Source organism: Chrysoperla carnea, chromosome 1 (genome assembly GCF_905475395.1).
Source record: "Chrysoperla carnea chromosome 1, inChrCarn1.1, whole genome shotgun sequence".
Classification (NCBI taxonomy): domain Eukaryota; kingdom Metazoa; phylum Arthropoda; class Insecta; order Neuroptera; family Chrysopidae; genus Chrysoperla; species Chrysoperla carnea.
Window position 1 is genome coordinate 34,581,042 of NC_058337.1, and position 15,395 is coordinate 34,596,436.

Genomic DNA, 15,395 nt, shown 5'->3' on the forward strand with positions numbered 1-15,395 from the left:
AAATGCTGTGTTGTATGTTTTCAGATATTGCATTTGTGTTTTGCGCTCATTTTTTCATTAGATCTCTACGAAATTTGGTTTTTTTTTTCGATAATTAATAATACTTTATAGTGATTTTTTCACTAAACGTTAAACGATTTATATAATAGAAAAACCGCTACCAGGTTCTCTATTCCATCCATATATCTTTTCGACAATAAATCACAGAATTACAATTTGTTTATGAATACCATCATATTAATTGCAAGTCGGTTAGTTAGAAAGGCTAAGTATAAAATTATACTATATATAGTGGGCGCGATAAAAACTTAATCGACGATTTTACTGTTATCACGCAACCATTGAATGTGCTAAACAATTTGCATATGTATGAAAAAAAATTACGAACAATTCATGCGATTTGGCATTGTCCAAAAGAGTAGAGTTGAACGCACGATAGGAATGAATACGCTTATTCGAAAATTGTTGTGAAAACATTTATTACTTACCTGTTGCCAATTGGAATTTTTGACCAATTTTGACTTGCCCCAATTTCCTAGATCAATTTTTCCATTATTTAAATACGCATTTCGATTACTATGTAGTCATTTTCCATTTAAACTTACTTACTCTTATACATTAAAACTTTTGTTCTATCTCTACAAGATGAGTCTTATGGACCCAAGACCTTGACCAATGCTGCCGCATTTACGAAGTCAACCTCACTTTTTACGTCTTGAGCAAGCTATAAAAATATCAGCTTGATATCTCTTTTCATTTTTGAGTTATCGTGTTGACAGACGGATAGGAAATATATTACTTTGGTGATTTTATGCACCTATACCAAAATTTTATTCGTAGCATCAATATTTCAAAGCGATACAAACTTGGGTCTAAACTTAGTATACCTTGATATATATATTTCATATATACAGAAAATATACAGAGATGACTATTTTAAGTATTTTTATTATATTATTTTTATCTATGGCGATTACATTAATTGCGTTCGATATTTCGTTTGAAGACATTTGAAAGAAAGAATGAATATTTTTAAGTAAAAGAATCCTGTTAAAAAGAAACATTTACAATGAAAACAAGGCCATACAAATGTGAACTTATGTGAAAATCATAAGAAACCCTGAGAAAAAGAAGAAGAATCGCAGTTTTGCGTCTCTCGGTATATCTTGAATAAAATGTTTAATAATTTATCAAGATATTGCTATAAGTTTTATGATAATAATAAGTAAGATATGTTAAAGCTTCAATTTTCCAAAAAAAACCTTTGTTTAATAATATGCAATATTTGTTTTTTAAATCTAATTAAATAAACATTAATTACTCATTATAATTAGATTTGCTTTCTCAATTTGTTACAGAAAAAAAAAAAAATGGGTGATCACACTGCGACCAAAATTATTATGGCATTACATGTTTATTTACTAATTGGTAAGTTAAATTTCACTTTCTAATAATTTTCTAGTTTAAAAATTATAGTAAAAATTTCTAATTAGCTGCAGTTATAGTCTAAAAATTGTAATTTTTATTATTCTTTTATTATTTGGGGATAATTTTTACATAGGTATCCATGGGCGTATCGAGGTTCGGGCATCTGCCCGCTTCGACATGGGACAAGTGTGTTTTTCTTTCAAAATATTGTTAAATTTAAGTAATTTTTAGGCCAATAATTTCTAACTTGATACCTATTAACCAAAAATTTATGTTTTGCCACTTATCCCTAGTCTTAAAACAAATTTATAAACAAATATTTATAAATAAATAAAAAAATGTAATCTTTAGAAATGTATGTATATTTTTTGGACCCATTTTTAAACAATAATATTTTTTGATAAAGTTCACCTCTAGTTGGCTTTTAGGTATAGCCAATTTAATGTTTGAAAAAACGAACAATTGAAATCTACAAAATTTAAAGAACCCCCGACAACCCGGCGATTTATTTCTTGTAAACCGATTTTTGGAAACTTAGCTATAAAATGTTCTCAATCAAGGTGGTTCGAATACTTAGAGATCTATCATTTTTTGGGACAAATTGTTGGAAATATTTTAATTGAAATTGAAATATTTGAGTTTGTTCTTTTAAATTATTGTTTTGAATTACCTAATTATTTTACCATTTCACTTTTCAAAAAACTCAGAGTAAAAAAACATTTTTAACAAAAAGAAAACCGACTTCAAAAGAAAAACTTTTCCAAAATAATTTAAAATGCACTAAAAAGTAAAAAAATAACGATAATATAATGTAGTTAAAATTATTGTTATTTTTGGAGTCGGTGTCAGCCAAGAAAACAACTCTGATAGAACAGTTATTTACACTAGCTTGGCTGACACCGACTCCAAAAATAACAATAATTTTTACTACATTATATTATCGTTATTTTTTTACTTTTTAGTGCATTTTAAATTATTTTGGAAAAGTTTTTCTTTTGAAGTCGGTTTTCTTTTTGTTATAAATTTTTTTTATTTTGTGATTTTTAATGAATCTGAAGTACACTAACTAATTTGTCGCACTAAAAAAAAGAATCATCGAAGTGATATTGAATTATTCGCCCTCTTGTCGTGCATATTTAATGCAAATTTAATACTTTTATGGTTTTATCTGGACTAAAATTAAATGGGACCAAATGGGAAGCACCAGCTTTCAAACAGATAAAGAATCATCAAAATCGGTTCACCCAGTCAAAAGTTCTGAGGTAACAAACATAAAAAAAAAATACAGTCGAATTGATAACCTCCTCCGTTTTTGTCTGAAGTCGGTTAAAAATGAATTGAGCCAGGTTTATTTGACTATTCATTTCCACAGTAATTATTTATATGTTAAAATTATACGTCATGTCTCTTCCAAACTGAATCGATTTTGAAGCTCATCGCCAATTTTTTAGTTTTTTCGAGAACGAAACTCTAAGCTCGCACTTGAAACATAAAAAAATACCTTTCAAATGAAACAAAAAAATTTAAAATCGGTTCTTCCGTTTAGGCACTACGATACCACAGACAGGCGAACACATAGACACACACATAGCGGTCAAACTTATAACACATTTTTTTTCATTCTGGAGTTAAAAAATGGTTATTTTCAAGTTGAAAAACAAAAGAGTGGTCAACCATACTTTATTAGTTTTTCTATCAAATTCCGAAACAAAAAACTGTTTGTGATTTTTCTCGGCCCTTTCAAAGAAAAATTAAGAAAACTTCCAGAAATCAGGAAAAATTTATGTCACTGATTAGAAAAAAAACGGATTCCATTAACGACTGAATAGGACATTCAGAAACTTCTTTTGCAAAATCGACCAGAATTTTTCGGACCGTTAGCTTTTTTCAGACCATTTTTCAGGCCGATAATATCATACTAAATAGAAAGAAACGAAAATATTCCACAGAAGCCAGGGCACGAACCAGGGTCCTCTAGATATCCGGTCTAGGATATAACCAACTACGCCACTTCTCCCTGATGTGAGGGACTCCAGTTATATGTAACTTCGTCGTGTCTATTCTATTTGTATGTTTGGGTATATAGAACACACAAACGTTATCGTACTATCATACAGCGTTTATAAAATCGCACACTTCTCTACCTCACCTTGCATATGAAAGAAATTAAACAATTAATTCTGTTATTTATTATATTCACTTGTTGCGATTGATATCCCAACATTTTATATTTTTTTTAAATTTTTTTAATGCAGAGATATAATTGAGATAAAAATTGTTTTCTAAACTTTAAAATAAATTAAAATTTTACAGGCATAACAATGGCAAAAGTTACACCATACGCCAAAAGCTCACAACAATATGATTGTTCCAAATCAGAGTATCAAAGATGTGTAAATTTAGCTGATCCATTAATACGTGAACCAAATTTAATATTCCCTGATAATCTTGACGATATTGATGCTGTTTGTAGGTAAGAAAGTTATTTATAATTGATTAGTTGTTGTTTATTTAGAAACTCCAGTACTCAATTAAAAAATTTTTTTGGAGAGTTCGATACTTACTAAAAATGTTTTGATTATCTGCATATATATATTAATAAATGATTATACATAATAGTTGAATACTATCTCGAAAAATTTATTCAAAACAATGGCCACCTAATCGGCGCTGCCTCACGTTTTAGAAAATTGGTTTCATGTATAAACATAAGAAGCAGAAACCGATTTTCAGAAGGCTTGATCAAAATAAGAACCGAAGGATTAGAATGATGCTAGACTACATATCCTTTCAGAAAAAAAGGATTTCTTGATGCAACAATTTTTTGCTGGAGCCAAGAATATTATCATACTCATCTCAAGAATTTCTTTTTTTTTCTTTAATATTCTTGAGCCAAAAAACCATTTTTTCTGCATAGGAGGCAGCATCGATAAAACAGTTTATAGGTGTCCATTTTTTAAGTTTAAAATTTCAAATTAATTTTAAGTATTCTCAAATACATAAGCGAGAAAATCATCGAGTCAGAAAATCTGTCACTATCTCCCAGTCTACTAGCTTACAATTAAGTAAAGCACCGTCCTCATTTTTTAAATTAAGAAATTTAAGCGAAAAAGTATAATTCTAATTTATAATTATGTTTTTTATATTCATACAGAACTTGGAACGAGTTTGTGGATTGTTTAAAACGATACATAGACAATTGTTTTACGGATCAACAAAGAAAATTATTTAATAAAGCTGTCGAGAATCCAATTGAATCCGTTCACCAAATGTGCACTCAAACTTCATATCAAACAGGTATGTGTATCTAAATCGTCCAAGGGACAGCACCCTTTTTGTTAAATGATCAATACATGCTTGAAACTTCATGAGTGATTTCCTCATATTTTCATGGTTTATATCAATATCGATTTGAAATTTTGCACAATCATACAGGGTAATGGGTCACATTTTTTAAAATACTTCTAAATCAGAACCCAGCCTACTACAAATTGACAAATAGGGCCGATTATTAATATTTTGCCTAGCATCAGGGATGGTATAGACATCGAAAAAAACTGTGAGAAAAAGTTGCTTAGAATATTTGAATAAGTAACAATATTAAATTATCAATTTGTCCAGTTTTTACATTCCATAGTACACTAGTTGTAAAATTAAAAATAAACTTTTATAAATAGTGTGTTAGGGAATGTAAAAACTGGACAAATTGATAATTTAATAGTGTTATGCATTCAAAAATTTCAAATTGTAATAATTTTGAGTAAAGACCAAAATAATAAAAAAATTAAAAATGCGAAGTTTGCCATGAAATTCGGTACATGGGTATAAAAAAATATTCTAAGCAACTTTTTGTAATAGTTTTTTCGGGATCTGTAATCATCTCTGACGATAGAGAAAATATTATGAATTGGCACTATTTGTCAATTTATACTAGGCTGAGCTTAAGGTTCTGATTTTGGTGAAGTATCTTAAAAATGTAACCCATCACCCTGTATGTCTTTGCAAAATTTCAAATCGATATTCCTACAAATAATGAAAATATGAGGATGTCTTTATCTTAAATGCGAGACACTGTATAGTGGTCCCCATAACCTTGTTCCCTAACCTTTTTGAACTGTGAATCGGACCGTTTTGTTGGCATTTTATCGATCAAGGGTTTTATATGTTTATATTATAAGATATATACGGAGGATTTCCTCAAATATTTTTTCTACAAATTATGGCATTTATAATATTTTAAAATAATGATGAGTTAGGGCATGAAACAAATATATTTGAGCCTTTTATGTGATTCATTATTGACTTTTTGTTTTACGTATGAAACCCACTTTTTGTTTTGCATCTGTAGCAAGTGCCCGAATAGCCACACCCTAGCTACGACCCTAAACCCAAGTAATCAGTCCTGTTTTTTACGAAATGTTTTAATCAATTTTAATGGTGAATGTATTTCCTTTTTAGAATATTTAAAATATGCATCATGTATTAAATCAACTGTAACTGAAATGTCCCACTGTGGTGTTCAATATTCGTTACTCGTTGAACAAGTATCTAAAGGTGATGCAATTGCTCGAGCAAGTTTATGTTGTTCGCATCATCGATTTAAGCAATGTGTTATACGCGAGACACAGCGATTATGCGATTCAGGAGTACCAAATGGAAATGCAGCAAAATTCTCCTCACAAATTATTGACAAAGCTTTAAGTTTCCTACAGGAACAATGCTTTAATTACATGTAAGTATTCTAAGTAACATTAAGTGTTAAGTACGACTGTTTGGTTTCTACGAGTTCATAGGCGTGCGGAGAGTCAAAAAAGTTGTGTTCCAAAAAAGTTACCTCCTTCCGTAGAGTACTGCGATATAACTTACTCATACCATATATATATAAATATGAAAATCTCTTGAAATATTCGTTAAACATTGCGCATTGTCTTCTTCAACAGATATACCACCCCTGCAACTGCTTGAAATATTTTCTTTCCCAAGAATAAAAATAGTAAATTAAGAAATAATTGCAAGTAGAAATTTTGTATGCAGTTTTCTTTTGCCCCCTCTTATATGTTAGCAAAAAAAAATATTGCGTGTTTTTTTCTATTATGAGTGAAATCATTTTCAATTTGTTTTTATATTTTTGCAGTCCAAATTCAGGTGATTGTCCAATTACACCATCAACAATTGATCAAATGTATACTGGAAGCTCTTTCAACAATGATATAAAATCAACCTGGCGATCAAGTCCGTCAGGCACAACATATTCATTAGGCCCATCACCAACAGATCCTGTTATTATATCTGGGGGTAGTGTTGTCAGTAATATTGGATCAAATACGATACCAGATGGTGGCTACCATCAGAGTGTAGCATCATCGTCTGGAAATGCACAATCTGGACTAAATACAGGATATAATAACAATGAAGGTATATAATCAAATAAAATACTGAATGAACATTTTTCTTGTTTTTTTTGCACACCTGCGTACTCTAAAACTGATATCTGATATCTGGTATATATTATAATCGTGGAAATTTGCCAGGATGTCTGGACGTTTGTTACTTTTTCACGCAAAAACTACTGAAAGAATTTGGATGGAATTTGGAACACAGATAGTTTATAACCTGGATTAACACATAGCATATGTGTTTTTATTCTGGGAGTATGTTCCCGCGGGACAATTATTGCTGACCTTTTTTGGCACTTTATAATACAATAATTTCACGACAGTTCAAAATTATTTTACCTATAGAAAGTTACGTTATCACTTATCAGCGAGAATCATGGACTAAATTTTTTTTCAATAAAAAAAAGGGTTCCGCGCCAATAAATTAAAATTTATAAAATTGTGAAAAAAGGGAGGATAAGTTAGGTCAAGGAAAATGAGGGCTATAACACGGTAATCTTTGTTTTTAGAGTTAAAATTGCCCAGCAAAGCAATTTTCTTTTCTATAGGTAAATAAAATTAAACCAATACCTAAAGTTGAAATTTCTAGACTAAAAACTAGAAAAAAAAAACTAAAAAATATCTATCAATTACGCGTTTTTCATTTTAATTTTTTTCTAACAATATTAATGAGAATTTTTTTACATTTTCCATTAGATCAACCTCTAATTCAAAATAGCTTTGTCACAAGTCAATCAACTGAAGTTTCATGGATGCCAGGACAAAATTCAGTGATGAATAATGATAATACAATGACAACCAACGTGGATCAAAGTCGGCAGTCAACGTTAGGAATTATATCTTCAGCAAGAACAAGACCATCAAGTTATGGTAGAAGTTCAAGTTGGCAACCAACAGATTCCATTGATACTACAGAAAAACCTAGTTGGGCAACAGTTTCTACGTGGAATGTTTATCGAGAAGGTAAAATTTTTCTACTAAATAATCGACATTTATTGCTTATAAAAAACAGAAATATAAAAACATTAAGATAGTAGTGAATAGATGTAACATTTAATCAGCATTTTATGCTTATATAATATCAGCACCTCGATGAAATAATTTTTGACTTAATAACTAGGCAGGTGTCAAATGTACCTTGAATCATTCTGTATAATTTCTCGGATAATATTGCTATTTACTGAAATGAGAGTATTTTATGAAAATGTAGGTAGACTGAAGACTGATTGCCAGTGTGGTTTTGTCTTCGAATAAATTAAAAATAAAATTTTTTTGAGAAAGTAGAGAATTTTAATTCTTTTGAGTGCCTGTAACAGAAACGTGTAAGGTTATCACTGTTTCAATCAGGCCCGTGCACACGGGAGGAATTGAGAATCTGTCCAAATAAATTTTGAATTCGCCATATAGTCCCGTAAATGCACCCATTTATGAGACGCATTTCCACGGACGAATCAGATATCCATGCATATTTTGAGCTCGATACATTCTTGAATCTGTCTTTGAGACGAGTACTTCAAATAGAAAACCTGGATCTTGGCAAAGCTTTCGAACTGGTTGATGCTGTGAAACATATTTTGATTGAAAGAATATGAAACGCTGGAGAAGATTTCACGAAAATTTTCAAAACCAGGAGCGATATCTCCGAAGATATGATGAATACGACATAGAATTGCGGAAGCCAAGGTTCGCGTCATAATAAACTCAACGCTCGAATATACAGACTGATTCAGTTGAAGATTATAGATTGATTTTTGAATCATTACAATATTTTCTCAAATTTTGCTTGTCTCTTTCTCAACAAAAAAATTTTTTGAAAAATTTTGATGAAAACTCTTGCTCGACTTTTTGAACTAGATTATTCGACACATACATTCTATGATGCTGGTCCTAAGGGTAAACTGTAACGATTACGTGTTGAAAAGAGCGCCTTCAGATACAAACAATGAAGGTGATTTTGAATGGTACACTATGATGTTATACTACCCACCGTTCACATATATTTTTTACTTAAGTTCACAAAGAAATACATAATGTTGAGGAAAGATAGTGCTATAAACAGAGGAAATTTCCAACGAGATATTTTAATGCACGGCACATAAATGAAAATTTTGATTCTATTTACTTATTTAAATGTTTTTATAGACAATGGAGAAAAACATGTGACCGCCGAAACATGGTACCCAGCAGCTGGAAGTTATCCAGGAAATTCAGTTGATGAACCAAATCAACAAGGTTTATCGAATCCAAATAACAACAATTCTGCCACATCAATTAGTTGTTCAATATTACTACTAATTGGTGTATTTAGTATATTACAAAGACTTTAAATTATTTTTTAAATTTAAGTGAGGAATGTATGAAAGATGGTAAAATTGTTTTAATTGACCAAAGCAATATAAATAATTTTAGATTTTATTTATATTTTATTTATATTAATAATACCATTCCAGTTTGAGGATGTTATCATAGTACCAACCAACGTTACCGCTAATATTTTTAAAATTTGCTAAAAATAAAAGCAGGCGACTTTCGAAAATTGAAGCTCTCTGCTTGTCCCCAAATTGATACCACAATATTTTATTCGGTAACCGGAAAAAATAGCCCCGGAATAGTAATATCGATTTGAAATTTTGCACAATCATGCGGGGTGATAGGTCACATTTTTTAAGATACTTAACCGAAATCGAACTTTAAGCTGAGCCTACTATAAATTGACAAATAAGGGCGATTCTTAATATTTTGCCTAGCGTCAGAGAAGATAAGAGATATCGAAAAAAATATTAGGAAAAGTTGCTTAGAATATTTTTATTATTCCCATATACCGATTTTCATGATAAAATTTGCATTTTTAATTTATTCATTATTTTGGTCCTTACTCAAAACTAATACAAGTTTATTGAAATATTTGAATACGTAACACTTTTAAATTATCAATTTATCCAGGTTTTACATTCCACAGCACACTAGTTATAAAAGTTTATTTTTTAATTTTATAACTAGTGTACTATATGAAATGTAAAAACTGAACAAATTGATAATTGTATTCAAATATTTCAATAAACTTGTAATAATTATGAGTGTGGATCAAAATAATGAAAGAAATAAAAATGCGCATCTTGTCATGAAACTCGGTGTATGGCTATAAAAAAATATTCTAAGAATCCTATTTGTCAATTTTTAGTATAGGCTCAGCTTAAAGTTAAATTTATCTTAAAAATGTGACCTATCACCCTGTTTGACTGTTCAAAAATTTCAAATTGATATTCCTATTTAAATAACGAAAATATGAGGGTGTCTTCATCTAAAATGGAACACATTGTATAATAATTCAAAAGTTTGTTGCAACATAAATCACGCCTTGATTAGGTATTCTTTATTGAACGAAGTTTGTCAGTTACTTTTTTCAGGTTTTTTTTGCAGATTCTTTTCTTGAGTCTATTTTTTGGATCTATTTTTTCCGGTCTATTTTTGCAGTCGCTATCTTACACGGTTTTCTGAACTCTACCCAATGCATTATGACTATTTTACTTTTTTTTAAATTGAAAACTTATTATCGATACATATAATTTTACCTATGTAAAACAATACCTAATCCTATTTCGTGTGTTATGGAAGGGGGATAAGTGAGAGCAAGGGAGGTGGAAGTTATAACGCGGTAGTCTTTAATCATACTATGAGGTGTTCAAAAGTGTTAAAATTTTAAGTTATAGGTAATCTCAACACCTCTTTTCACCCATCTAAAATAATTTCGAGTAGCTTTATATGGTTCATAATAACCTACCAATTTGAAGCAATCTAATTACCTAACCAAAATCCTGACTGCCTAAATTACTTAAACACAAATTAAAATAAATAAGCTCTGGAATGCTATAAATATAAACAAAAAATAAACTTTAAATGTAAGCTAGAACTATAAAAATAGGGAGAAACATATCCCTTACAAATCAATATACGCCCTCCATTTATATAATCACATTTCCATTAATTTGGAAAGAAAGCTCATCATCGGTAGTTTATAATTAATTATTGTTCCAAATATATTAACGATATTACAATTTTCTTAAATATTTTGCCTTTGTAGATAAATTTAGTATAAATCAAAGCTTTATAAGAATCTGTTATTAAATAATAATATATATTAAAAATAAATTTATTAAAGCTCGTTTTTACACATGTTTAATATCATTATTCGCTAATAAAAACTTCCAAACCATAATTAGCCTTATGGAAAATTTGTAGTAAGCAAATAATTCGCATTCCTTAGGATGGGTGTATCTAGCTTTTCACTTGAATGAGAGGAGAAGAAATGGCGCTAATTAACAATTTACTTTACTAATTTTTCAAAAAATTTAATAAACCCAATAGTATTTTGGCACAAACATATTCCTACTTAGTCAACTAGGTAAATCTAGAACCAGGGAGGCAGCTGCCCCGATTTGTTTACTCCCGGCACGTCTACGTCTCCTAGCCATAATGAAAATTTAATAAAATAGAATAGTTCAAAGCTAGAATGAAAATTTGGGATTTTCACGACTTTTTTATTTTCGATTTTGATTTCATTTTTTGGAATAATTTTGAGTGAAAGTATGTTGAAGTCCCGAAGCAATATTATCAGTCGATACCCCAGAAATATGCAGTTTAATCACAATACAAACCATATTTTCGGGTTTCTGGTTTATACAAGGTAATTAGGTATAAAAATTCAGCCCACTTGACGATTAGATCAATATTCTAGAAATAACTAGACCAAAACTCTGGTCCCAACTCCCAAGTTGTTGCATCAAATTCTGAAACAAAAATCTGTTTGTGTTTTAAAAATATATCTAATGATTTGTCTCCTATTTGGATAAAAATCATTTTCTAGAATAATTTTGACCCAAAATATGCAAAATGTTGTCTTGACAATCGGAAATTCAAGACTATTTAAAAAGAAAAAAAATTTCAAAGTTTATTCTGACACATGAAACATTTCTTTTATGAAAATTTTAAAAAGGCCTTTCTCCTTTGTTACGCGATTCCTGTCAAATTACCGCACATTTTGTAAAGATCATTTTTATTTTAAATTGATCGTCCATAATTTTTTTTGTATTTTGCATATTTTCGGAGATATATTACGAGATATTATGAATTTTAGTTCATATTAAATATTCAATAGTGAACTAATTTTTCCTTTTAAAATAGTCTTTTAAAATATCCGATTGCCAAAACAATTCGATTCGAGACTTAGAGTGTTTTAGAATATAGCGCATCATTAAGGTCTCTTTTTTTTTATTTTTACCCTTAAAATTAGTCTTGATAGGGCCCAAAAGGACTAAAGATAACAAAGTTACATGCCTGGAAAATTATGTATTTTTAGCAAAATTTTTTTTTTTTCAATTAGTGTCACATTTGCTAGAGATGAACTATATATAAAATTTGATTAAATCAATGTTGAAGTCAAAAATTAATTATTAATCATGTGTAAAAATGGAAGTTATAATTAGACCTCTAAAAAGCTCCATTTAAAATGGTATAAAATAAAAAATTCCGTCCCCATTAAAAAATTTTATGTATTTTTCTAAAGTAATCTTATAAGTAATAAGATAAGAGAATATTTGTACCTTCTGTTGTGATATATTTATGTTTAATATATAAATAAGTTAATTATTGTAATTTATAATAAAACTATGTACTTAATGAAAAAAAAAATATAATTCGTATTTCATTAATATCCACTTTCCTTTATGTTTATTTTAGTGTTCAAAAACGCTACAAAATCTGAAAATTCAAAATTTATACAAAATATTTTTTTTTTACATTTTGAAGTACTTTTGTAGTCAGCGCCCGATCTAGCTATTTAATCGCTCTGGGGAAAAATAATATTTGCCGTTCTTTACAGTGATACCATATACAAGGTATCCTTTTTAAGTTGACATATGCTTGAAACTCGATAAATAAATTTAATCAAGGAAAATGCTTCAAACGAAAAATATTAGTTTCAAAGAGACACATCGTATACCAGCATCGAATTCGATCTAAGTTTTCATGTTCAATTAAAACCTCATATGATTCTCAACTGAATGAACGCTTTAAATTAGAAAGTTGTTCTTTATAAATACGTAAACATTTATTGTTTTTGTTTGAAACGTTTTTTTATAAACCAAATAGTTGATAATAGATAGTAATTGATAGCAAAAAACTAGCTTTTTGTGCGATTGTTTACCACTTTTATTGAATTTATTGGAGAAACAATTATACGAAATATCAATTTTAATACGAAACAAAAATTTTGAGTAAAACTTTTCAGTCCATTTTTGCCTAAACTGTACGCGTTGCGGAAAAATGTTTCGAACAAAAAATGTTACTTTTTTAATCAATAACAACTTTCAAACTTAAAGCGTAAGATGTGCGCCTATGCACCCAACATTTCAAATTAAAAAAGACCCTGTATACAAGGTCTATTTATAAATTATAATGAATTTTTCCATACAATCTTAGTTTTCCGAATGGTCCTGGTCTTATTGAGCCCCATTATCGAGATTATCATATTTTAAGGATTTGACGCCCCACATTCTTGCCGCGCCGGTTGTTGACAAGGCTGCGTTCGTCGCTCGAGGTCACAAACTTGGATTATTCATTATAGGACAACATCATAAACAAGTCTGCTGAAAAACAGAACTATCGGATTTGACATTAGCTCTGATGTATAAACTTACGTCGATAAATTTTGAAAGGCTATATCTCGGAAAGTATTGGATCCACAGAGTCCATTTTCGGCGCCTATTGTAGCAAATTTAGTCTAATTTAAAAACGTTCGGGAAAGATTTTATCAAGAAACTAGTCCTTTAGGGTTATAATCGCCAAATTCTAAAATTTTCACTGATTTTTCGAATTTTGGCAAAGTTGCGTTCGGCGCTCGAGGTCACAAACTTGGATTATTCATTGGAATAACATCATAAACAAGTCTGCAAATGATCAAAACTACCGGATTTGATACATACTGTAATGTATAAAGTTACTGTAATAATTGAATGTGTCTCGATTTCTTTGGCTAATACAAACCAAAATAGATAGATTCGAATAAATAGATTAGAATAAAGAGATTAAAATAAATAGATTAGAAAAAATAGATTCGATTATTGATGGTGAGTAACTGGTAGGATTTTGTTTAAACTAATTTTTATACCATGTATATGAAATATACCAAGGTATACTAAGTTTACTCCCAAGTTTGTAACGCTTAAAAATATTGATACTATGAAATAAATTTTGGTATAGGTGTTCATAAAATCACCTAATTAGTCCATTTCTGGTTGTCTGTTTGTCTATCTGTCGTCTGTCACAATTACTCAAAAACAAAAAGAGATATCAAGCTGAAATTTTTATAGCGTGCTTAGGACGTAAAAAGTGAGGTCAAGTTCGTAAATGAGCAACATAGATCAATTGGATTTTGGGTCCGTAGGACCCATCTTGTAAACCATTAGAGATAGAACAAAAGTTTAAATGTGAAAAATCTTTCTTATAAAAAAATAAACAACTTTTGTTTGAAAGATTTTTTCGTAAACATCACTGTTTACCCGTGAGAGTTAAAATTATACGCAAATTGTATTGTATGTATTATATGGGAATATCAGTTATATACGTGTGACATGTATATATGTATAATGTAATCAACATTATCTATACATGGTATTTCAATAATTAACTCAGTCAATTGTTTGTTTTCACTTGTTTTAAACAGTATTTATATTTTTTATATGTTGTAACGGTGTAAACAATGAATTAAAAATATTAAAAAAATACATGAATATTTAAAAAAAATTTCTTATAGATATTTAAGCATACCTCGATCCGAGGGGGTTCATTTCGGTCGCTAATCCTCTCAATTGTCAGCGGCAGTTCATCAATTTTCAAAAACAAGCAGGTAAAGACCCGTTTCTATTATTAATACAAATTCGAAAAATCAATAGTTTTCCCAAAGAACCCAAATAACCACCTTTTTTCAAAATTTTTCAAAAAACCCGCCAAAAAAGATCACTCCGGGGCAAATTTTTGTGTGCAACTTTTTAGAATTATTGTTTTTGATAACCATTGACTTTAGAGTTACATAAAATGTTAATGTTGATAACATAAAGAATTTTTGTATTATCTTACATCTCCCATGGTCACAAAGTGGGTACTTCAAAAAAGCTAATCTCATTTTTTGCCTAACAGGAGGACTGAACTATAAAAAAAATTTCCTTACAAAAAAATTAACAACTTTTGTTTGAAACATTTTTTCGTAAACATCATTGTTTTCCCGCGTGAAAGCAACTTAGGGCAAAACTTTGGTGCCCATAAGACTGGGCCAACTAGATCCAACTATACCTTAAAACCGTGTTAAATTTCAAATTACAATCCGTTTAATAAATCTTTAAAATTATTAATTTGTCTGATTTGTAATATTTTATAAACATTATTATATCAAAATATTATTATAACTGAGTGTCTCATATAATTAAAAATATAATATAATTATATTTTTTGATTTAACAGTTAAATTTTAAAATTCCCGCATTTTTGTATGTCATGTAAATATTCGTCATGCTGACG

At 29.5% G+C, this 15,395-nt stretch overlaps 1 protein-coding gene across 1 annotated transcript; it reads left to right on the forward strand.

Moving 5' to 3' along the window:
- Nucleotides 1-1,383: 1,383 nt before the first annotated feature.
- On the forward strand, nt 1,384-9,151 carry LOC123305357. The gene is made up of 7 exons (XM_044887049.1): nt 1,384-1,428; nt 3,742-3,901; nt 4,583-4,725; nt 5,887-6,160; nt 6,563-6,843; nt 7,521-7,787; nt 8,967-9,151. Exons 1-7 carry the CDS (start codon nt 1,401-1,403, stop codon nt 9,149-9,151), a joined length of 1,338 nt encoding a protein of 445 aa, XP_044742984.1. The 5' UTR covers nt 1,384-1,400.
- The last annotated feature ends 6,244 nt before the right edge of the window (nt 9,152-15,395 follow it).